The sequence below is a fragment of the Trachemys scripta genome, chromosome 6 (genome assembly GCF_013100865.1).
Source record: "Trachemys scripta elegans isolate TJP31775 chromosome 6, CAS_Tse_1.0, whole genome shotgun sequence".
NCBI lineage: Eukaryota > Metazoa > Chordata > Testudines > Emydidae > Trachemys > Trachemys scripta.
In genome coordinates, this window is record NC_048303.1 from 30,884,997 (window position 1) to 30,910,352 (window position 25,356).

The following is a 25,356-nucleotide window of genomic DNA, read 5'->3' on the forward strand; positions in this document are numbered from 1 at the left end:
TGTAACCTGCTTAACTGTATGCAAAATCAGGGACTAATTGTCAATACAATTTTTTTTGCCTATAGCACTTTTGTAAAACTCCAATACAATACACTAGCAAGATGGCCATTTTAAAAATCTGAATTTATTTTATTATAAAATTTTAATAAAAAGTTACAGTAGGACAAATTTCAAAATTAGTTTTACAAGCCCTTATTCAGATTTAAATCAATGACTTTTTTAAATCTGGAGAAGGGAAAATTCACGGGGGACATGATAACAGAAGGCTGTGATAAAGAGGAAGGTGATAAATTGTTCTCCATAGCCACTGAGGACAAGACACCTAACGGGGCTTCAATTGCAGCAAGGGAGATTTAGGTTAGACATTAGGAAAGCACTGGAACAAATTACTTAGGGAGGTTGTGGAATCTCCATTTTTAAGAACAAGCTAGACAAACACCTGTCAGGGATGGTGAAGATAATCATTCCCCGCTCTCTGTGGCAGAACTAACTAGATTATATATTGAGGTCCCTTCCAGTCCTACATTTGTATGATTTCCCTGAAATCTCATGAGTTTAATCACTTTGATTAAGTTGCTCCACCCTGACAAAGTAGCTTTCACCGTATTTGAAAGAGGTAAAAGCATCAGACTGATGTTTTTCATTAAAAGAAAACTATTGAGTATGCAGTACAAATCATGCATGTCCTTAAGGAAGTTTCTAGCGAAAGGCTTCTCAGCCACCTAAGCTTTGCATTATAAATTTTGAATATAAGAGTCAAAGTGATGGAGCTGTTTATGCTACAAGCTTTCCAGAACAGCTTAAAACTAAATAGGGGGTCTGGTCAAAAGCCATACTTTACACAAGATGTGGCTTGTCCATAATTTCCTACTTGAACCATAGTGCACTGAACATATACCAACCAACTCAAGTCTAAATTAGGATTAGAATTCTTTACAGCTTTCTTTAGTGAAAGCTCCAGATGCAAGACAAGAAAACATGAGGATTCTCATATGAGGTACATCAAAGGACTATGTACATACAGAAGTTTTACTGCTGTAACAACTAGTATAAGACAGTATAACACAGGGGCTTGTACTGGTATAGTTTATTCCAATATGGGAAGGAGAATAACCTATGCCAATAAATGGGTCCATCCTAGGGACTGTACAGGTATAACTTGTTTTAAAAATCACACCCCTAACAAAAACAGCTATACCAAAAACATGTGTAGACCCATCCCAAGCCTGTAACATTTCTTTGTTACTTTTTTAGATTTAGACACCATGCTCCCACCCTTCCCAGGGGACGGAACAAACCTAGACTACTACACAGGGTACAATTACCCTGAAAGGATAGCCGTGGTAGGGGTCAGTTAGTGACAGTGCTCGGTACTACAGGAAACATGCACAGAAAAGGAACAGTTTCTGTACTCCTGGTCTAACAGAAATACAGAAAAAGATGGACGCAGGCCAGGAGTCAAAGCTAATTTTGGGTCTGGTCCTGAGGATGCTCAAACACTGCTCAACATCCTGCTGATATTAGTGTGTGTTGCAAATGCTTTGACTTCTTGGGATCAAGCCCTTTGAAGCCAACCATGAGAGGCTCCAACCAAAAGAAGTGCCTATAGTATGCATGGCCTTCATTGCAAGGATCTTGGCGTGAAAGCCTGGGAGTGGGCTGCTGGTGGGTAGCGGGAGCCTGCAGCGGCCTCCCCCATCCTATCCTACTTCCCATTACCCTTCGCTTCCTCCCAGTGCCCTTCCCCATTTTGCTTGTCACCATTTCAGCCTCTCACCTACCTCCCTCTCTGGAAAGGGCCTGTTGCAGCCAAGACCTACTTAGTCCTTCCACCACAATGCCAGCTGCTTCATGCTAGCTGGGCACCAAGGGGAGCATCAACAGCACAGAAGAAAACTCCCTGCTCTCAGGGCTGATTCTCAGTGGCCCCTAATCAATGAGAGGAATCACTGCTTGGTCCTTGCAACCCACCTGGATAAGAGATTAAGCAAGGCAGAAATACATGACACCAAGCAGCTTCGGCTACAACTTACAATCAGCTTTCACGATTTCCTTCACATGCATTGTTTTTCTACCACCCCATGAAAGTCACTCTGACTAGCATCCAGATTTGGAATGTCAGTCACCGCTGCTATTCCTGCATACCAAATAGCGAAGGTCTCCATTCTAACACAGAGTGCAATGAGCCTCTGTCCTCCAGGCTGACTAAATGAGTGGTATGAAAATTTTCACCTGACTGACCATCCACATACGTTTTGTCTGAGCAGATTGTGAATGCTTCCTGGACCACTGTCCTTTACCAAAGGGCATGGCCATGTACCACCATTCACAGGCTATTTCATGGAGAAGAGGCAGAAGAGATAAAAGCTAAGAAATAAGTTGTCAGCCAAACTAAAACTCACATCTCAATGCTCAAGCTTTTTTGGGAGGAAAAAAAATGAAGGCTAGATAAAAAAAAATACTGTATGCATCTGAAAGCAACATACTGTAACTGCCAGAGTGAATTTGTTCTTGTTTCAGAGTTTCACACAGATATGAACACAAATTCAACCTTTTATTCCATTATTTTGAAAAACTGTTTGTTTGAAACTGTTGGTACTGAATAGTGCAATTATTCTCACTCTAAGAAAAGGGGGGACATCTTTCTCTGCTGTGAAAATTATGGTCACATCAGTAGTCAATGTTCTCTGGTCCTAAATGAAGGCAGCTTAGAGACTGGCCCATGTCAACACCAGATCAGTTTTTGGATTTGAGCTCTGAATACAGCTCTCCCCACCTACAACAAACCCAACCTTGTTGAAGTAGGGACGTGTAGTCCAAACCCCCAAATTTTGTATAGTGCAAACATACAAGGCAGTGTACAATAGGTGAATTGTGACAAACAATCAAGATCCTGTCTTGAAGAGGCTACATTCCAAAAAACTCTTGCAGTTACAGTACCAAATGAACTAAAAACGACAGGACTGTTTCACAAAAGATATGCAAAAGTCTTCTCTTAAGAAATAAAGCAAGAGGAAGTTTGTCATATTGTAAGTGAAACATCATTCCAAGCATGCTGGGCTGCTTGAAAGAAGGCTTGAAGTTAGGAATGAACAAAGGGAGCAGCTAGGCCAGTATTCTCAACCAGGGGTACGTATAAACCTGGGGGGTACACAGAGGTCTTCCATGGGGTACATCAATTCATATAGTTATTTGTCTAGTTTTACTGCAGGCTACATAAAATCACTAGTGAAGACAGTACAAACTAAAATTTCCTACAGACAATGACTTGTTTATACTGATCTATATACTATACAATAAAATATAAGTACAACATTTATATTCCAATTGATTTATTTTATAATTATATGGTAAAAATGAGAGTCAGTAATTTTTTGTAATAGTATGCTCTGAAACTTTTGTATTTGTATGTCTAATTTTGTAAGCAAGTCATTTTTAAAAGAGGTGAAATTTGGAGGTACACAAGACAAAGACTCCTGAAAGGGGTACAATAGTCTGGAGAGATTGAGAACCACTGAGCTAGGCAACCGTCCTGGCTGGAGCATAAGGAACAGGAAAAAGGTACAAGAGTGCATTTATATTTCTTTTTTTAAAGCTGCTCTCCCCACAACCCTACATTAGTTTGCAAACACACTACCAGTTTTCAAAATTCATTAAACTTTATTAATCTCACAATGATGTATGTTCCACAGAATTTCCATAGCAGTCTTGCAGGTTAGCTTTTGCTGTGAAAAGTCCATGAGATAGCTAGTTTCATCTGGACATAAGTTGATGGAGGAAAATGTAAAGTGCTCCAGGCTCTTGAGAAGCCATTGCAAGGCTGCACTTGGGACACAGCAAGTTCACTGTCAGTATTCTATTAACTAGGTTCTTAAAGAGAAATTTACCTACCATTTCAATTACGCAGAGCTCTCCCTTCCTGACTCAAGCCTAGCATACAACTTATAAACATGAAGTTTTTAAATAATGCATTTGCACTCCAAAATAAATCCAAGCTGCATGTATTCAAATCCAACATTTAGGTAAGTGTTGAATATATTGTTTTCGTTTGTTTTCTAAGTAGCTCCATTAGCAGAGGGCGGGGGGAGGGGGGGGAGAGAAAAATCAGGTCAGCTGTTACATGCTGCTTTCATTTCAATGGTGCAAACTTGCAACACAAAGGACAGAGAGGTCTTGCTCACTAGTCAACAAGAATCTCTAAAACTCACAATTGTGTGTGTCACGTGTAAGAAAGAACTAGATAAAGATTAGAGCTTCAAATGCCAAGAAAAAAAAAAACTCCTTCATCTCACGGGACACTAACATCTTCCTACTAGATGGGATGGCAAGAAGAGAGCTGCCTTTCATTTAAAATGTTTGCTAGTAAACAAAAAGTAAAACCATAACACCTTGAAAAAAATATGAAACTTTGAGTTGAATTGAGAGAGAATGTTCATTAGTCTCCCATTTTAAATTTAAGAAATCAGTTAAGCAGGAATCACACTAAAATGTGACTATCCAGCTCACTACACAGCCTAGACATTTGGTACATTTTCTTAGTAGCAACCCATACATTAGAGTATGAACAAGTTAACTGCCACCCTGGCCTGAAGTACACACCTGTGATACAATCTCTGCAGACAAATAAGGGCAACATTCATTAAGCAACATTAAAGTTACTTGTGAATACCAAACTACTCAGGTGCAGTACTGGTCATGCCCAAGGTTACAATTTAGTTCATTCAACCCTATCCTATGTTAATGCATTTAGGAAAAAAACACTGACCTAGGCCATAACTTTAGAGATCTAATAACAACCAAATGAGTGAGGATACAGAGCACTTTAGCAAAACCATTCTGGTTTATTGGCCTTTAATAGTTCTGTAAAAAAGTGATAAAGATCAAACAAGAGAAATACTCCCATTTCCCAATCAGGAACTCACGCAAGGACTTATTGGAAAAGTTCTCGAGACACACACACAGCTAGACATGCGTGCGCCCTTAGAGCGGATTACAACATTGGAGAAAAATCATACTTAGATCATACTTTATCAGGCATAGAATTACCCCACAGAGCCTTCTCTGGATTATTGACACTGTATTAAAAGTGTGTGTGTGTGTGTGTACGTACACACTATGTTCCCAGACACACACACACTTTTAATACAGTGTCAATAATCCAGAGAAGGCTCTGTGGGGTAATTCTACGCCTGATAAAGTATGATCTTTCTCCAATGTTGTAAAGCTGCCCTGAGAGCTGATTTAAGTTTTTCTTTTACATACTCACTTTAGGGTTCCACCAGTCTCCAATACAAGCCTTTAAAACACCATGTAGCAACAAATGCAATTTTCTATGTACATGTTATTATAATAAGAGTATTCTATAACAGGTGTGGCTGAGCCAATTTACCATGAGGATGCAAGACAGGAAAGAAAGGAGAGCGAGTTGGGGGGAGCAAACAATTTACACCCAATACGTACCAGATAATCCATGTACTGGTGAATAGAGAGGATCTGTTGTTGATCGGCGTTCTCTGCTCCTCTCGGATGGATTTCGGTGGGAGTGGGTCTCTGCTGCCAGAACGTCTCAGGATTACAAAGGGCTGAGTGGGTCTCCTGCTGCTATTCAGGAGGAGTTTTGGTTGGAAGGTCTCTGCTGCCGCTGCTAACGGGTCTCTGAAGCGTGGCGTCTCTAACGTTCTTTGCAGGAAAGTCTTTGGGGTGCAAAGGGGAGGGAGCAAGTTTCCCTGGGTATCAGGAAAGTCTCTGTTACCCCTGCTAGGGAGATCCCAGCGGAGACACGAAGGGTCCCTGCTACCAGCAGGAAGGTGCAGTGGACTCTGGTAGTGCTGCTGAGCAGGGGGGTCCCAGGGGTGTAGGGTGGGGAGAGATCTCTGCAGCTAGCAGGAAGGTCCCAGCGCGGTGGGTGGTCTCTGTAATTGCTGCTGAGAGGAGGGGTGCACGGGGCTCCGTTCCTGGCAGGATGGTCCCAGCAGGGTAGGGGTGGGGTGGGGTAGGGTCGGGTCTCTGGCAGGAAGGTCCCCCCAGCACCGCCTTCCCGGGCAGAGGGCGGGTATCTGGGGCTGTCACTGCTACCCGCCCTCCCCTGCTACCCAGACTAACGCTTCTCCCCGCGACGGGCAGAGAAGACTCGGCGGGGGAGGAGCACGGGACAGCCCTGCCCTGCCCTGAGCCCGTGGAGCCCGCAGCGCCCGATGTTTCAGGAACTGGGGAGCGCTCTCCCCGCAGCGTCACCATCAGCTGATCACACACGTGGGACGTCGAGAGGAGACTCTTAAAGGGACACACACAGCGCTCGAGGGGAGGCGTGCCCCGGGCGGGGCTGGGTGCGGTGGATGGACCGCGGGGACTCTGGCTGCGGGCACCTGGCGCCCTGTGCTGACCGGGACCCCGGCTCCGACCCACCCACATCGCAGGTTTGGGGAGGTTCCCCCAGACAGGCTGCAAGAGGCAGCATCGGCGGTGGGTGTTGGCTGCTGCGGGGAGAGGTTGGTATCATGCGCAAACTTAATAGGCGTACTTTCTATGCCAATATCTAAGTCATTAATGAAGATATTGAACAGAGCCGGTCCCAAAACAGACCCCTGCGGTACCCCACTCGTTATGCCTTTCCAGCAGGATTGGGAACCATTAACAACAACTCTCTGAGTACGGTTATCCAGCCAGTTATGCACCCACCTTATAGTAGCCCCATCTAAATTTGTATTTGCCTAGTTTATCAATAAGACTATCATGCAAGACCGTATCAAATGTCTTACTAAAGTCTAGGTATACCCCATCCACAGCTTCTTCCTTATCCACAAGACTCATTATCCTATTCACCTGCACTTGTGGTTTCCCTTTGTTTGATCCGCCCTTCACGGCGCGCATCCTCCCCACTCATATGCCCCCCACTCCCAGTGCAGCCTGGGGAGCTGATTTTTCTCCCACAGTGCTGCTTGTAATCCCCCGCCTCCGTTCATTGGTTTTGGTTACCCTTCCATTTTATAAGGTGGAGTCCTAGTACCCAAACCCCACGAAAGCTTATGCCCAAATAAATTTGTTAGTCTCTAAGGTGCCACAAGGACTCCTTTTTTTTTTTTTTTTTTTTTTTTGCTGATACAGATTAACACGGCTACCCCTCTGAAACCTGTTTTCACCTTTCCGTAGTGGTCCTTTTTAAAGCACCAAGTACATACAGATACAGTAGAACACTGTCTAAGCCTCCATTGTCTGCTCTCCCTGTTAACCGAAATGGGTGGCCTGAGCCCTACCTGTTCTCCTGACTATCTGAATTTTTGATTGTCGGATCTGGCCCTGGTCCCAGTTAGATTGGATAATCGGAGTTCTACTCTATATGGTCTGAACTTTATTCTGTTTGCACATTATAAATGTGCAAGTCATGATCATCACTTAGATATGTTACCAACTGATGCAGAAGCTAGATTAAGAGGGTCTGTTTTGATTAGGTGGGGAAGTGATAGGAGCAATAAATTAAGAAACCTGAACAGCTGATTTCTTCAAGTGGACATTGATCACATATAACAGGTTCAAGACATGGAGTTTGTTTAACCAAAGCTTCAAAATAAATTTAATGAGGATGTATGAAGTATGTTTTTGTTTAATAAGTTCAGAGTTCTGCTCCCATTTTTTTTAAAAATGCTTTTTTCGTACACACTGAGACCATATTTACGATAGATACATTTATGTCCCTTTCCCCTGAGCTTGTCTGCTGCCATGCCTAAAAGTGATTTCAGATACCCACTACAACTGGTATTTCTCCATTCACCTTAAAACCTGTATATCCCCAGCTCAAGGCAATACAGTTTAGTCCTCTTGGTTTTAAGGGAGTAGATACTGCAGATGGGTGCATGAGTAAAGAATCCCTGGGCATGTTGCAAAAGCCATCTACATTAACCCTTCACCCTCCCCTCATAACTCCCACCTCAGTGAGTCTCATTCCCATAGTTCTGATACCCTCCCAATCTTTCCAGGCGTGCACCTGACCCAGTGATTCCCCATCCAACCTCCAAGAAGCTCAGTTGGGAGGTTGTATGCACTTAACTCTTGCCACTCAACCCTCCCTCAAAGTAACCTCCTTCCCCCATAACAATCCACTGTGGGATCAAAAGTCTACATTCCCTGCTCCTTTCCCTATACCCAAGACTCAACAAAAACTAAATCACCACACAAGAGAAAAGTATTATCTATTGTACTGTCCCTCCTTTTCTCTGCTCTAAGCAAAACCACAACTCATAGTACAGTAGGGAAGCCCAGATTTAATTGCTCATTTGTAGATAAGAAGGGACAAATGACATGACAATTCCAGCTGCAGAAATCTTGGATGGTGCAGGCAATTGTTTAGGGAGCTCACACTCCTGGGGTTGGGTTTTTATGTGTTTGCTTGCAAGATCATACTGTATGCAATTGCAGGGCCAACTGGCCCAACAAATTCTACTACAATTTTCTGTGGAATCCTGCAGAAGGCTCCTGTGACATTACAAGCTTTAAAGGCCATTCCACTTTTTGTAAAAGAATGCCTGAAAGGCTGCATGTCTATGGATTCAGAAATAATGACACATCGAAACTATACCTCAGCGTAAACATCCACAGTATGCAACAATTACAATGTAAAACTATTACACTATGTGCAAGAGCATAATTTTTTTTAAAGAGCATGAGGATATTCCAAATCAGATATTTATTTTTAAAATATTCACACACTACACCTTATAAAAGATGGAAAGCTGGTCAATTCTCCCTAGCATGGAGCCTCAGGTTACATTCCCAGCTCTGCTATTGACTCCATCTGACTTTGGCCGGACAACCTCAGCGTCTCAATTTCCGCATCTGTAAAACAGAAATATTGCTTGTTCACCTTTGAACTCCATTGATGAAAAGCACCATATACAGAGTGCTGACAGTCTCAATCTCTGGCCCAGTGAGAGAGAGAGAGAGTGACTCTAGAGTCCAGTGATTAGGGCACCCATCTGGGGGGTGGAAGACCCTGGTCCAGTCCTCCTGCTCCACTCATTCTTTCATCATTTATCCACAATGGAACAAGAGACTGATGAAACACCATATCAGAATACCCCATAGTCCAGTGGTTAGAGCACTCTCCTGTGAGGTGGGAGACTCCCTGTTCAAATCCTATCTCCCACTCTGGCAGAGACAGAGAGAGAGGACCTTGACCCTGACTCTCCCACATCCCATCTGAGTGCTCTAACCACGGAGTTAAATATTATAAGGTGGGCACCATCCTCTCCTCCAGCCATTTTTATGAGCAAACATACAACTTACTCCATCAAGTAGTGGCTTATATACTTAAGCCGCCTGACTCCAGGTGGCTGATTCCAGTTCATGGATCACTAAGCTAGACATTGGTGCCTAAGTCTAGACTGCAGGATGGCACCTATCTCAGAGAGAGAGAGAGAGAGAGAGAGGAGCAGGGTTAAGGACAGGTCAGCATCTCCCATTGGCTGGCTTAGGCACAGAACTGCCTACAGCGCCAGAGCTAGGCATAAACAGACTAAGCACTTGCTTAGGGCCCCTAGCAGTTCAAGGGGAACCCCTAGTAATTATTAGTGTGTGTTTTGGGGGGCAAAAATATTCCTCCTTAGGCCCCCCCCAATGGGCTAGCACCAGCACTGGCTGCCTAACATGATAGGTTTGTGGATCACGTTTTTAAGCACTTCTCTCTCCCCATTCATCATACAAGGAGCTTTGTGGATTGCAGTGTTGTTCCTGTGATTTTCTAGGTGTCTTAAAGTTAGGCACTGTGATGCTCAGTGTTGCAATGAATAAGTCCATTGGTGCATTCCACACTTACTATTTAATGTTTTGAGATAAATTTCTCACAAAAACATTGATTATCTTTTTTAAAAGGCTAATATTTTAGGTTACCCCCCACATAAATTAATTTACTAGCATGCAACAGATTAGGAAAAATCTTCTCTCTTTTTAGGGATTATTCAGGAGTTTGTTACACCACTGCATGACTGTGGAATATCCACTCAGGCAAAAAACTCAATGGGGCTAACAGCTTCTAGCTGAAACCTCTTAGCTAGAAGCTGTAACTAAATACAAACACTTCTACTATGCTGGAACTGAAAGGGGATTGGAGCCTCTAGAACAGTGGTTCTCTAACTTATTTGATCAGGCCCCCCTTCTTTGTTTCTATAGTAGGGAGAGGGGGGCATAAACCACAAGTACATATACTGCCACCCAGGTCTGAAGGCAGAGCGGAGAGCAGCAGCGGCTGCCTGGGCACCCAGCTCTGACAGCAGCGCTGCGCCAGCAGCAGCATAGAAGTAAGGGTGGCAATGTGAAAAAAAGTGATATTCGTCAATATCACTTTTCACAGTGGATTTAGCACCTCATTGCCACCCTTACTTCTGCGCTGCTGCTGCCACCCGAGGGCTGACAGCTGGAGATCCACTGCCTCCATGTATGGCCCTTCTGCATGAGACCCAGCCACCTGGGCTGACAGCCAGAACTCTTAAAAAAAAAAAAAAAAAAAAAAAAGAAGAAAAAATAGCACACAGCTCACACCTCCTTTAACACACTCTCAAACCTCCCTTGGGAGACCCACCCAATAGTTTGAGAACTGATGCTCTAGAACATGCATTAAATAAAAAAATAAAAGCTCGGATGCGTGAAATGTTCAGCTGATTGAACACACTGAGGCATGCTGCAAATCTGATAAGCCAAAAACGTGAGAAAGTGCTATTCTGATATACACAAAAGGAAAAAATGAAAAGACTCCAAAACTACTCCCTTCTCCTTCTAGTCCAGGGGTAGGCAACCTGCAGCACGCGAGCTGATTTTCAGTGGCACTCACACTGCTCGGGTCCTGGCCACCGGTCCAGGGGGCTCTGCATTTTAATTTTATTTTAAATGAAGCTTCTTAAACATTTTAAAAACTTTATTTACTTTACATACAACAATAGTTTAGTTATATATTATAGACTTATAGAAAGAGACCTTCTAAAAACCTTAAATTAGATTGAATAAATGAAGACTTGGCACACCACTTCTGAAAGATTGCCAACCCCATTCTAGTCACATACACGAAGATGGCTCAGAAACTGAATGAAAGGTGAGTAGAAAATCAAGTTAGGTAATCAAGAAGAATTGTCCCACCTATGGACTAGAACTTGGTCAAGAAGGAAAAGGCATGGCAGAAGCTTATATTAGTCCCTTCATTCAATATCAGCATCAAAATTCTTTGGATCATTACATAATCCCCAGCTACAACCATTTTATGACAGTAAATGAAGATGAACCCAGCACAATAACATTTTTCAACAGAATGCAAGTACCATTCAAATATAGTCGTTTTTATGTCTTTATAAAAAACAGGATAGTGATCTCTAACTATGATCTGTCTCTCATGGACTTCAATATATGGCTGAAAAGCATTAAATCTTATTGGATGTGGGATATTGTTTTGAACTTGCAAGAGAGCCCATAATCTTATCTCAGCTGTAAAACATCCTTTTAGAGGGAAGCTACAGATACTACATTGATCTACAATTTACACATTAATGACAGCTTTGTTCACAGAGAAAATTCCACAGCAGGGGGGAAAAATGCATCAGGGAGATGCTTTACTCTCAGCAGTGAAAAGATCAAAATGTCTTTTTGATGGGTAAAACCTAACATTGCAGACTATTGCCACCAAGTAACTAGCAGCTCCAGAAGCTGAAGAATAATTCTTCAATCCACAGAAGCAGCTGCATGGGCAAGTTCTGTAAAAAGCAAATTGACTACAAACATGCAAGATGGCTCCTACAAATCCAGGTAACGTCTCAGCAAAAATATCCTACCAAGCTTTATCATATTGTATGCAATTTGGGTTTGATATGCAAATGTGCTGAGCACCTCCTGTCATCAACTGTGGTTTACTTCAGTATGAGTTGACTGTCAAGTGCTCTGTACCTTGCAGATTCAGGCCCTTAAGGCACTAGCAAGCTACAAATTTTAAAGACAGACTGAATTGTTTGTATAATTAGTTTATGTGGTGTAATTGTAGCTATGCAATCCCAGGATATTAGGAAGACAAGGTGGATCCAATAAAAGATTCTCACCTACGTACTCTATTATAATTAGCTTATTAGTTACTAAATGATGAGGTATGAAGTCAAAATGCAGAGGCCAATGCAACACAAGAGAATGCCAATGCTTGTATTTCCAGCCACAGCTGAAAGGCATTATAATTGGTTCAAAATTAATTTTCAGTGAGGTACTCACTATGAACAGCTTATTCAGCAAGCAACACCTTGGAAGGTGATTGATGGGCAGCAGTACTTAATATGTAATGAAAGAGGTGCTGAGGCTATGAACTGCCAAGCCTAGAGGTGCTGGGGCTCACCCTAGCACCAGTTAATCACTGATGGTCAGACACTGATTGCTCACTATAACCATAGCACTTGCATTTGGGGTCTCAACAGTTAAGCAGGTTCAGGCCAGGTCAGTACCTGAATGGAAAACTTACCAAGAAATCCTGTGAGCTGCAGGAAGTGGTGCTATTCAGTTACCAGGTGGCACACTTCCCTAAGTGAGTATGAAGTGATAGTCCAATATGGGCCACTGTGCTGCTAAAGATGCCTTAGAGCAAAGATGTCTTGCAGCAGATCCCAGGATTCAGAGAATAGGTCTAAGTTGTTTCTCCTGGGTAAGCTGATTCTCTCCATTGTTTCATGGAGTGTACAGTATTTGTATTATCATAGCACCTTAGAGCCTAGTCCAGGACCAGAACTAGGGTTGTATGGTATCTAGCACAAACTCAGAACAAAAAGAGTGTGTCCCCAGTCCAATGAGCTTACAGTACACTGGGTACAAGTTTCCACTCTGAGAATGGGGGCAGTTTGGGATCTTTCCAATGTCATCTTTTATATAAAGCAAATGCTGTGACATATGACAATATGGAGTTGTGCACATCAAGGCAAAAGTGAAAAAATGCGTGAAGAGAGCCACATTATCAAACACCTCATGAGACAGGACTAAACTTAATTTGGTAGATTCTCATATGATGATTGTTGTTGTTGTTAAATGTTTATATTTCAGTAGCATCTACAGATCCAGCCCCATTATAATAAGCACTGACCAAACATATAACAAAGACATGGTCCCTGCCTGTAATGGGGTTCACTTACTGCAGGGTACCTCCTTGTGGTTGGGTTGGAGGATTAGCTCCATGCAGGTCTGACGCCCTGTTCCCCAGACTCAAGTGCTCCCTTTTCATGATTCAGCCCTCCAGGCAAGTCACTATACAATCCTCCCCTTCCAAGGTATCAAAATCCCACTAGATCAGCTGTCCTCAGGCCACTCCAAATAGTCTGCAACTCCAGGTTTCTTGCCAAACTCTGTAGCCCCAAACACACCTCCCTTCTCCCAAGGAGTGACTGCAGACTACTTCCCTGCAGCATTCATCTGTTCTTGGCTTCCTCCATCCTTCCCAGCTGGGTTCCCTCTTCACTTAGTGCTTATCCTGCAAGCCTAAATCTCCTCCAACGTGCAGCCTACCAGGTTAATTGACCTAATTTAACTTGCTCTTCCTTGTGTGGGGTGGATACCCCATCACACTCCCCCAAAGAGTTTACATCTAAATACGATTCTCCTCCCAAACACATTTATTATCATCCCTCCAAAACCCATTCTTATCTTTCCTTTCTTTCTTGATTCTCCCTTCAAACAGTGGTATAAAGTGAATTTCCATGCTTTAAGTGAAATTTTTGTATTGCTTTTTTTTTAAGGAATGCAATATACATTAACAGAAGATCTGTTGAAGTAGAGCTCACCAGGTTCAACAAACACAAACCACAAATGAAGGAGGCATGAAATAGGCACCAATGTGTCTATCTGGTCATGTTCATTAAACCATGAGATTTCCAGAATATAGTTGTCCTTTCTGTCTGCTTCTTTCCTTGTTGCCTTCTCCCCTCCCCCCCACACACACTTTTTCCCCCCTTGATGTACAGTGAGCAGGGTAGAAACAGAGGGACTTTTGTACAAGATTAGCTGAGTGTGAAGGGAGCTGTAAAATGTTCTGGCAATAAGGTCTTAGTTGACTGGAATTCAGATTATTCATTGAGTGCCCTCATTGTCTGCTGAAACCTGACAGATGAAAAATCCACCATAACAGAACATATGGTATAGAATTCCTGGTCTTAAAACTGAGTTCTGAGGTGCCTTTTCTTAATATGAACGGACTGCCAGGGTCATTTTAAACCATGAGTCTATTTTAGGGGGACAATGAGATATCCATGGTTTCTCATGATTTTATGATTGTACAATCTGGTCTTACAACTTGTGCACAATATCAACTTTTAAATGATGAATAATCACTATCTGCAGGAATTACCATAGCATCTTCTACATAAAGGACATCTTTCATAAATTAAAGTACCTTGGTCCAGAACTTTGAATCAATGGACATTTCCAGAAGAGCAGGAATTAAGTCTGGTTCAGGATTTTTCCTCTTATGACTTATTGTTTGTATTGCACTAGGACCAAAGGCTGCAATCAGGATTAGGACTCCAATTGTTCTAGGTACTGTACCAAGACAGATTTATGGAGATTTAAACAGACTAATGACCTATTAATATTGAAATTAGAAGAGGTCTGCTGAGCTTTGATACACAAGCTATGTTCCTATAAGTTTGGCAAGCTTTAAGTCAGTGCAAAAATATTTATATAGTTTGGTTTTTGGATCAAAGTGGTTAGAAAATGCTTTGTTTTTCCACAGACAATTTGACTTCTTGTAAAAAAAAAAAAAAAAAAAAAAACCAAAAAAAAAAATTCAGCCAAAACCCAGAAGTTGAGAGAGAAAAGTTTTCACCAAAAACTAAAAAACTTTTCCCTGGAAAGTGGACAGTTTTGATGGAAATTTTTCAACCAGCTCTATTATTGGATGACCTAAATAATGTGATTTTCTGTTTATTACGAAGTAGCATCTATTCCATTCTGTTAATTGATAGTTTTTACTGATGTACAGTGCCCAGATGGCTTTGTAGAGGATGCTATGGTAAATTCTTAAATACACGTTGGAGTCTAGCATGGGCACATTTTTGTTCCTACTTTCTAAATACATTTGTTTTAAATAAATAGACCTTGTCTCAATTCAGGGCAACTGGACCTGTATTTCCCCTCAATGGTCCATTAAGGGAACCCACTCTTAGACTTCCAGCTCCCCAGCTGCACCTCACCTGCGTCTCTCCCCGTCCTGAGCAGGGTTTCTCCATGCTGCACAGTTCCCTGCCTTCTCTGCTGGCCAGCAAGTCAGATTGCCTAAGCAGGTCTGCTTTGCTTTTCTCCTCAGAGGCTGTAAACAACGTAGTTGCCCACAGTTATAAGGTACACACAGATTTTCCTATGCAGTACCTTTATTCTTAAGGTGAAAGCATTACAGAGACAATAAAAGAACCTACAGCATGCTAACAAGCTTACTAGAGATCACCCCAATTCCATCAAGGACTCTGTTAGGAGTCAGTCCTTCAAACCCCACCAACGGGTTTTTCTGTGGTCACAAGTTCATAATACCTTTTGCTCAGAACAAGCCCTCCACCCCTGAATCTGAGAGTTATTCCTTTATACGGTTTGGGCCTCTGATCTTGTCCTCAGGGCAAAGCTTCAAAAGGCTGAGTTCTTGCATCATCAGAGGGGGTACATTTGCATACACCTCCCCCTAGAGATGTCCTGGGAAACCCACTTAACTTTAGAAGTTTATTCTTGTCTGGCATGTTGTTTCAAATAGCCTTTGAAGCTCATAACAGTTCCCAGGGTTTATATTAGTCATGTCTCCCTGCTAGAGGCTTTGCATACAAACCCACAATAATATACAAACATTTGCATTTTTAATACAATGGAACTCTTAGCATACTTAAAACTTAATTCAATCATATATAACTTAATTCAATAAGGTTTGTCCAAAATACTGCAGGAAATTGCTGTATCTGTTACAGACATGATCATCAATGAGGAGGAGGTTATTCTTGAAAGACAAAGCCAGAGCATCCAATATATGTACCATTTTTATGCCTACCATGCTGTACTTATATGTTCAAATTTTCATTCTATGATAAACTTCAGGAATAGTGGGGGCACAGTAATCTTGACTCATGTTAGTGCGGCAAGGGATTTTTAGTGGTAATGAAAGCAAAGTTCACTGGTGTGGAGTTACATTTTAATCCCCATGCTCCCAACCTGGAAGCATAAAACTCTTTGGGGAGAAAACTCAATTAGAAATATGCGCTTCTTTTAGCTTATGATATTCATTCAGTTCTAGAGATGCTACCAATAGGAATAACAAATGTCTCTGGTAAATGTAGTCTGAAACTTAGATGTCGAACATCTTCTTAAAACATTAACTGTGATTAGTTCAAACAAAAGTAATTATTCAGCTAACAGCCACCCCTGTCACTGATATAAAAGGCAGAGAGATAGAATACTTGATAGAGGAATTCCAAGGATCTGCAGCTGGCAACCTGAGGGTTCAAGAAGATGTGACAGGCCTGTAGGCCTGGCTTGACATGAGTAACGACATGGGTGAGGCCTGATATTTTGGGAGACAGGATTAGGTAGTAAATGGATCAACAGGTTGGAAACAGAATGTCTGTCCTACCTAAGATAACGGGGAACACCCAGGGAGCCATTTACAGTAGACAAGATAACAATGGATAAAATAAACCTGGAACATAAAATGAGGTAAAGAGTAAATTGTGCATGAGCAGTGCATGTTGTACAGGGATTGGTGCCTACAAAGTGACCAAGCCAATCCCATATTGTGTAATACAATGTACAGTAAATGCAATGTAATGGGTAAATGTATATAACGGAAGAGATTTGTTGTGTAACTTTGGATGTGTGGTACGCTGTATACTGATCACCTCAGTGCAGTTTTCCTGTATGCCAATTAAAGGAACCCAAGTGATGAGACTGGAGTTGAACTGAGTTCTTGGGGAACCAAGTGGATTAGGTCTTGGGGAAACCCCAACAAAGTCTAAAAGTACATTCTGACAACTTTAGAAAGCCAGCAATAAACCTGCATGTGACAGGCTGTTGCTGGAATCATATCCTATAGAGATCCAGAAAGACATCGGAATGGAAAAGGAACTGATTAAAAATAGAAAGCTAAGAATACTTGCAGTGAGAAGAACTTGGGGAAATATTAAATTGTGTCCAACAGGCCCTCTGCTGTATTTAATTTATGTAAGTGACTTAGAGAGAGGGGCCAGCTGTAAAGAGTTACATTTATTAATAAAAAGAAGAACAGGAGTACTTGTGGCACCTTAGAGACTAACAAATTTTTTTTTCCACTCCATACGGCTAAATGCAGTGCCTTGCATAATGACAGGTTTCAGAGTAGCAGCCGTGTTAGTCTCTAAGGTGCCACAAGTTCTCCTGTTCTTCTTTTTGCGGATACAGACTAACACGGCTGCTACTCTGAAACCTAACATTTATTAATGATACTTGGGGCAGTGATGAAACTGCTTGGAGTAACTAAAACTCAAAAGATTTGCACATCTGCTTTGTAAATGAACTGACATACTGGCAAATGTAAAAAAAAAAACCACTATACAATTGGCAAAATATCACCATGGGATCCTCAGAGGACCATGGACAAACATCAAGGGGAAACCTTTTGGTCAAAAACCTATCACATTTAAAATCTGTCTTCCTGCAGAAGCTTCTATCCCATATACATAATTTGCTTCCCTCCTACACTGTTGTACTGACTGTGCTGCAATTAGGCGTAGGTAAGAGTTCCTGCAGTCCAACAGGGTACATTAGAAGGAAGAAAAGCAGAATCAGAAAAGGATTGTACACTTCACCCATTCTCCTCCCTCTCCCCATTTCCCCAAATGATCATTTGGCTTTTAGATGGTCCTGCTACTAGAACAACAACAGGAAACTTAAAACCAAAGGTTAATGGGCCAGGTGAGAAGACGCCAAAATAGTTAGGGGACAAATTCTCACTCAAACATACTAATGCTATTCTGGAGTAACTCCAGTGAATAAGGAGGAACTTGCAGCAAGGGAGATTTAGGTTAGACATTAAGAAAAACTTCCTAGCTGTAAGGATTATTAAGTACTGGAACAAATTACCTCTGAGGGATGGTCTAGGTAATACTTAGTCCTGCTTCAGTGCAGGGAACTGGACTAGGTGACATATCAAGGTCTCTTCCAGACTGACATTTCTAGGATTCTATACGATTGTTTTCTAGAGGGAGACTAATATACAAGATTTTTTCCCCCCTCCAAGATAGAGCAACTAAGTTTTACAGAGCAATCTGTTATAATTGCCACCTTTTAGAAGCTGGTTCAGCAAGATACTTAACCATGTGCTTAAATCCCACTAAAGTCAATGGGACCTAAGCTTAGGGCTTGTCGACACTATCCGCCGGATCGGTGGACAGCAATCGATCCAGCGGGGGTTGATTTATCGTGTCTAGTGTAGACCGCTGAGCACGCTCTCATCGACTCCGGTACTCCACCAGAACGAGGAGCACAAGCAGAGTCGACGGGAGAGCATCAGCTGTCGACTTACCTCAGCGAAGACACTGCGGTAAGTAGATTTAAGTACGTTGATTTCAGCGACACTATTTAGGTATCTGAAATTGCATATCTTAGATTGACCCCATGCAGTAGTGTAGACAAGCCCTATACTGAAGTGCTCTGCTGAATCAGAATCTTAGTTTGTTTCTTAAAAATGTTGTATTTATTGATTTTTTTTTTTTTTTGTGTGGAGCTTTGTAGCAGGGTGGTCACCCTGCTCTAGTCAGAAAGGGGTTAAAACTAGCTCTGGGAAAGGGCTGTGAGCTAGGAGGCAGGCAGTCTCACTGCAGCCTTGGGGTGGGAAGGACTGGGCTGCCTGGGAGCACAGGGTACCTTCAATAGAGCAGTGCTGGGGAAGAGGCAAGCTGAGCTGGGGAGCTCAGGCCTGGCGACCTCCCAGGCTGAGGCCTGACAGGAAGGCCTAAGGAGGTACTGGAGCTTCAGGGAAAGGCAGCAAGTCCAACTCCCTAGCCAATGATGAGTGGCCACTTCAGACTGCAGTTGGGGCTAGATGAAGACAGGCAGTGAGTCACTGAAGCGAGGTGGGCTCAGGGGAATGAGGTTCCCTGGGTGAGGGGCAGCACCCCAAGGTAAGGGGCGCCATGGTCTGGGAGGGACATGGGGCCTATACGTGGTAGAGATATAGGGACTGCAGAGGGGTAGGTAACAGAGGGCGAGACACTGGCCCATAGAGGGTACTCCAGGGCTGAAAGAGCTAATTCCTGGATGACCAGCAGGAGGCGCCATGCCGGTGAGTGAATGCCGTGCTACAAGCTCTAAAAATACGATGGGCCAAATTCTATTCTAACTTTCCACTGGTTTAAGTTCAGAGTAATTTTAACTTCAGTGCAGTTACTTCAGTTATCCTGACCCTATATTTAAAATTACATACCAAAAACAGTAAAAGAATGGTAGATTTGCAAAGTCAAGCACCCAAAAGTTAAAAGTTGAGTTCTAGGCTACTCTTGGATCTCACTTGTTGGGACCATTAGCACCTGGAAGTACAATGTGGCAGAAGTGATGTCCCTTAGCCCTCAGGCACTAGGTAGCAGTGCATGCTGTGTTACTTCTGTGCACCCTTTCTAGACTCGTCAAATACCAGCCCAGGCTCAGAGGAGAATGACACCCCTCTCAGCCTCTTCCAGCATTACTATTTGTCGAAAATAATTTCCCTAATAAGTTTATTATGGTTTACCTTGACTCAGTTTCCACACAAGCATTCCTTTATTAATCCAAAGACCACCTGGGTGTTGGTTACATCCAAAATATCAATATAAGCATATACACCCTTATATTCTATATCCTATTAAGAATACAGTTATAAGCATTGGCTGAATACTTGCAACCAGATCAGGCCCAGGGGACACTTTCCCATCATGGAATGACTCCAGAGGGGTAAGGAAAAGCTCTGACAAAGAACCCCTAGAAAACTTTGCTTTTTATACCCTATAACAAACCAGTGATATCATTGCTGGTTATTGGACCTTAGCTATTTAGTGCTGCACTCTGCTCTCTTCAAGGTTTTTCTGCTTATCCCACCTTGCCATATTATTTCCCAACTTCTAAGCAATTCTAACCAATTATTTATTGCACCTGGTGCCCAATCAACCATGTTCTTTATTTCCCAAACCTTAAATAAGGTAATGCTGGTATTGCAAAAGGTCACTACAAGTTTAACACAAACCGTCCTTCTTTCAGTTCATTCTTTTTGGTCATATGCTTTGGACCTATTGCTCATGCTAATATCCAAACTCAATTTAAAAATAAAATAATTCAGTCAGATCTAATGTGGGACTATATTCCTATACGGTTTCTCCTTTCCACTGAACATCTGTTTCCCCCACAGCTGTATTAGACTGAAAAGGAATCTCATTTTGTTATCTTCTGCTCATATTTATAACCTCCCTTCATATTATTTCTATTGATTGCTATATTTCATCTACAGTGCACCTCTTGATAAGAGACTGCATGGCTGTTAATGTACGACCATATAATCTTATGAATTCAGGTCAAAGGCTACACTTCCATCTGTAACTGCCTCTCTGAGGTAAACTGTCCTGAGCACAAGTGAGGAAGTGAGGTAGCTTGTTGTTTTTAAATGGTTCAATCAAAATAAACTGAATAGATTCCCAAAATGAACCAAGTGAGGCTACATAATTACCCTTCAAGTACCTTTTTACCTATCCAACTAGCTATGTTTGACCTGCTTTGGAAAAAGCACTGTACCTTAGAACTCAGCCTTAAATTGTGGTTCATTTCCAAAAGCAAGACTGCTCCTCAACCCATGCAAGAACTTGCAATAAGAGGCAACAAAACTCAATCCTTTGGGAGAGGTACTGAGCCCTGAAATGTTATTCTTCTGAAGTTATCATTCTCCTCTTCCCTCCAATAGCACAGAATGCCAGGAATACTCTTAGGCGGGGATGGGTGGAGCAGCCACACAATGAGGCCTCTGCACTCCTTATACACCAGGGAGAGGGCAGAGAAGTATTGGGGCAGACTGAGGTGGCAGGCACTGGTTCTGTCCTGATTCAGCTCCAGTGACTTGCTGCACCACATGTATGGTGCCCGAAGGGACAGTGACTACTATTTTAGTTCAAAGATCAGAACAGCAGCAGCAGTGGGGTTACAGAAGGGCTGTCCCAAAGCCCTAGGCTTTGCCCCTGAGTTTGACTCATAGATTCCTTCTCAACCTAACCTCCCAATTAGGTCTTGATCCTGAGCCCACTGAAGTCAATGGAAAAGCTCCCATTGACATCCATTGACTACAATGGGTGCAGAATAAGGCACTTAGTTGCAAATACATGCCCATTTTCTTTGGCTTTGTACAGGAAAGGAGAAGGAGAATATTATCCTTTTATCATAATGCTGCTCTTTGCAGAGCTGTTTGGCATTTTGTGGCATTTGAGCCACAGGTTTAAGATAGCTCAGTCAGCTGTTGTAACACACAACAACACATACATTGTTTACATTCTTTTTACCACTCCCCTCACCAAATCACAGATTTGTCTTCCCCCTAATAAATCACAGTAATGTTTAGGCTAAACTCCATATGAAATTGCTACTTACCTTACAGTAAGTATAATTCTTCATGATGGTCTGTGTGGGGGATCCCACTCATGGTGTGCTGGCACCCCTACACAGAAGTTTGGAAGTTTTTCTCTAGCAGCATCCTCTAGCAGTCGTCCATGTGTCCTCAGGCTCTTGTGCGCCCCCTCCCAAGAGCATAATGGGTAGAGCAACCCCAACTGCCAGCCAGTTCCTTTGCCACCCAGAATCTGAATGATAAGACTCCAAGTTGTGGGGATGGAGGATGGGTTTATGGGATCCACAGGCCATCTCAAAGAACCACAGTTACTGTAAGGTAATTAACTATTTCTTCTTCTTCTCCTTCTTCTTCTTCGAGCTCCTGTGCATGTGATTAACAAGCATTTCACCTCCTTGGAGGTGTGGGTGAGGAATTTATTGAAATAAGGATGATACGACTGCTCTTCCAACTTGAACATCTGCGCCTACTAACACCTCTAATGAACAGTGTCCAGTACGTGTGCGCACTGAAGACCATGTTTGCTCTACGTATTTTCACCAGAGGAATCTTGCTGAAGCATGCTGTTGGAGAGATCAGTGCTCTCTCAGAATGAGCTGAAATGTTTGAAGGAGGATCCAGTTGTTAATCTCATAGGCTATTTGAATACAGCTCAAAATTCACTGCGACAGTCTTTGTGACAATATAGATTCACCCTTAGTTTTGCCACCATATACTATAAATAACCTAAGAGTTTTACTGAAGGGTTTCACTCTGTTCAAATAATACAAAAGGGCTCCCTTGACACCCAACGTATGCAGTTTTCATTCTGCTGGAGAGCTGTGTGGTCTAGGGAAGAAAACTGGCAGGTGGATATGCTGGGTAATATGAAAATCAGAACAGACTTAGAATGTGGTCTTACTGTGACAGTATCTGCGTGAAAAACAGTGTATGGAGGTGTAAGAGTGATCTGCCCCTTTAATGGCCTGGGGTAAGGGAGACAAGGAGCAGCCTATCCTACTCCAGGGGAATCAACTGACACAGCTGAACAGCAGCTCATGATTGACCCACACGCTCAGCTGGACAATATAGGAGGGCCCAGCTCTGGGGAGGGAGGAGAACCAGGAGAATACTCTTCTGTAATCCAAGCAGGAGGCTGACGGCAAATGGGTCTTGTAGCCCTTCCTCCTCCCTCATCCCCAGGATTGGGGAAGGCCCGGCCCGGTAGCTACCAGAGGCCAGAGAGCCCCAGTCTGAACCCTTACCCAGATTGTTGTTTGTATTACTTTTTGAACATTGTTTATTTCTTTGTGGAGATAATAAATAGAGCCCTGAAGGAAGGGACAGAAACTAAGTTGCGTCTGGGACAGTGCCATCTTTCTGCTTAATTGATCTGCTAGAACATTGATTTGACCTGGTAAGTGCAATGCTATGGTGTTGACATGATTCAGGATGCACCATTCCCACAGCAGCATTGCTTCCTGACAAAGAGTGCGATCTTGCCGCTCCCTGTCCCGCTTTCCCTCTTCCCTTGTCTGTTTATATAGTACATCACTGTGGAATTGTCCATTACCATCTGAACTGAAAGTTTTTATTATTGGAAAATGACCTTCAGACTATTTATCTTAGCTCTAAGATTTTTATGTGATCCCATGAATCTTTTGTCAGCCATATCCTGTGTATTTGAAACTGGTTAGGTGAGCACCTCAGCCCATTCTGGAAGCATTGGTTTTCAGATTTGTGGGATTTAGACTTTAAAAAGGGATCCTTTGAAACACATTGTTGGGATTCATCCACCATTGTACGGATTGTAGGATTTGTTGCAAGAAACTATTCAAGGTGAAGAGGGCAGTAATAGGGCAAAGGAGGGTTAGTGGGTTACAAATTGATATGATGAATCATATAAAGATACTGGATTATGGCTCATTATAACAATCTGTAACCCCCCTAATGTTCCTTTATCATATAACTGCAGAGATGTTAACTGCCCAATTCACCTTGAATGGTATCTTGAAACATATGTTAACTTTTTATACTAAACAATCTATTTGATCTTGTATTTAGCTGTGACGTTCTGAGTACCTTTCCCAGACCTGAAGAGCTCTGTGGAAACTCAAAAGTGTACATCTTTCACCAACAGAAGTTGGTCCAATAAAAGATATTATATCATGCATCTGGTCTCTCTAATTGCCTGGGACCAACATGGCTACAACAACACTGCAAAGTTCAAGGTCACAAAGTGTCTGGCAAAGCCAAAGACTAAACGCTGATTCCCTGAGTATCAGTCTAGTGACTTAATCACAAGACCAATGTACCTTTCTTGCTGTTATCAGTGATTGGACTACAAACCCACATTTGTGAAGGCAGCACCCCCAGCAGTGACAATCATATGGACAGTATCCAATAAATTAGCAAACTGAGCATGTTAGGCATTAGGGTGCTAAGCACACTAGCAGCTCAGCTACCACAGCAATGACTGCAGTATAAAAACCTAGATGGGATAAGACAGCAGTGACCCTTGCAGTGAGTGTGTCATTTGAGCCCATCCCATCTTTGTGCATCATTTTTCTTTGTCAGAAGTGAAAGTACTGTTATTTAAATGCTTCCATGATCTGATCTTGAGGCTGTGTCAGACTAGTTGCTTCTGCAAAGAACAAGTTTTAATGTCATGAAAATTCCACATTTTGTCTGGCAAAGCTGTCCATCACAAGGATACATTGCTGCCAATGACAGCCATGCTTCATTTTCCATTTTTTTAGAGCAGTCACTAAACTCAGCAGCAGTTGTCCATGCATGTCTATGGCTTCTGTACTAAGCCAGTACTTTGCAAATGCCATGAAACATCAAGCCATTGCAGATTTTTCCAGCAACAAAATTACAAGGGCTCTTATCAGCTCCAGGCTTGTTGCAGCAGAACTGCACTCTGACTCTTTCTTTCATCTTTTTTCCCCCACAGGGAATAAGTTATTTAAATGTTAGTGTCCTATTTCTTATAGCAGGCCAGTCTCATCCCAATTCTACACCAATTTGAACCTTGCTTTCCATTGAAGTTGGTTCTTATTAACTTCTAGTAAGTTTCCAAATAAAAGGATCCTTCTAGTCTCTGCTTAAATGAAGCTATATATGCAGTAAGCAAACAATGCTCTAAATTTTGTTGTGTTTTAAGATTTCAGCAGTCTGGTCTCTATGTTGACTGATTCCCTCATATCTGAGGCAAGATGTGAGCAAAACTAATTAAATTAAAATAGATAAGCTTATTCTGAGGTTTGCCTCAGGTATATCAATATCATGCTTTCAAAGGCTCAAGACAAGACCCTTGTCATTCATATCACTCATCTACAAACAGACACTGGCAAAATATTTCCAATAGCTTGAAAGAATGGAAACAGTAACTTCCAGCTGAGAAAAGCTTAGCCCAGTGTAGTGGCTTGGAGTGGTTCCTCCTTTAGAGGGAGGCCATTTCGCCTTGCTACGCCACCAAGTGGCTGAGAACTGACCAACAGGGAATTAGCACCAATAACAGTCAGGCTCAAGCCCTCTGGGTGGGGCTCTGGATGCCTCTGGTGCAGAGGCAGACTGTGGCCCAGCTCCCTGGCTGGGGCAGACTGAAAGCTGACTAGCGCAGGCTGGCCGTCCTAAGGTGGTAGGCAACCACCCCAGGGGTGGGGTTGGCAACAGGGAGTAGGAGGACCCAGACCCACCCTACTCTACCAGGTCCCAGCCCAGGACCTTAACAGTGGTAGGGAATCCCACCACTTGGTCAGTGGGGATCCTGCCGAAATATTGACCATCGT

General features: G+C 42.6%; 1 protein-coding gene across 3 annotated transcripts in view; it reads right to left on the reverse strand.

Moving 5' to 3' along the window:
* Positions 1–6,242, reverse strand: part of ARL15 (ADP ribosylation factor like GTPase 15) — a 316,757-nt gene extending 310,515 nt beyond the window's left edge. For 2 of the 3 annotated variants that reach the window (XM_034773249.1, XM_034773247.1), the window contains exon 1: positions 5,461–6,241. In XM_034773249.1, the coding sequence (XP_034629140.1) occupies positions 5,461–5,472 (12 nt within the window). In that variant the 5' untranslated portion in view covers positions 5,473–6,241. Of the gene's footprint in view, positions 1–5,460 lie in introns of all 3 variants that reach the window. The other variant, XM_034773248.1, reaches the window with a different exon arrangement.
* Between the last annotated feature and the right edge of the window lie 19,114 nt (positions 6,243–25,356).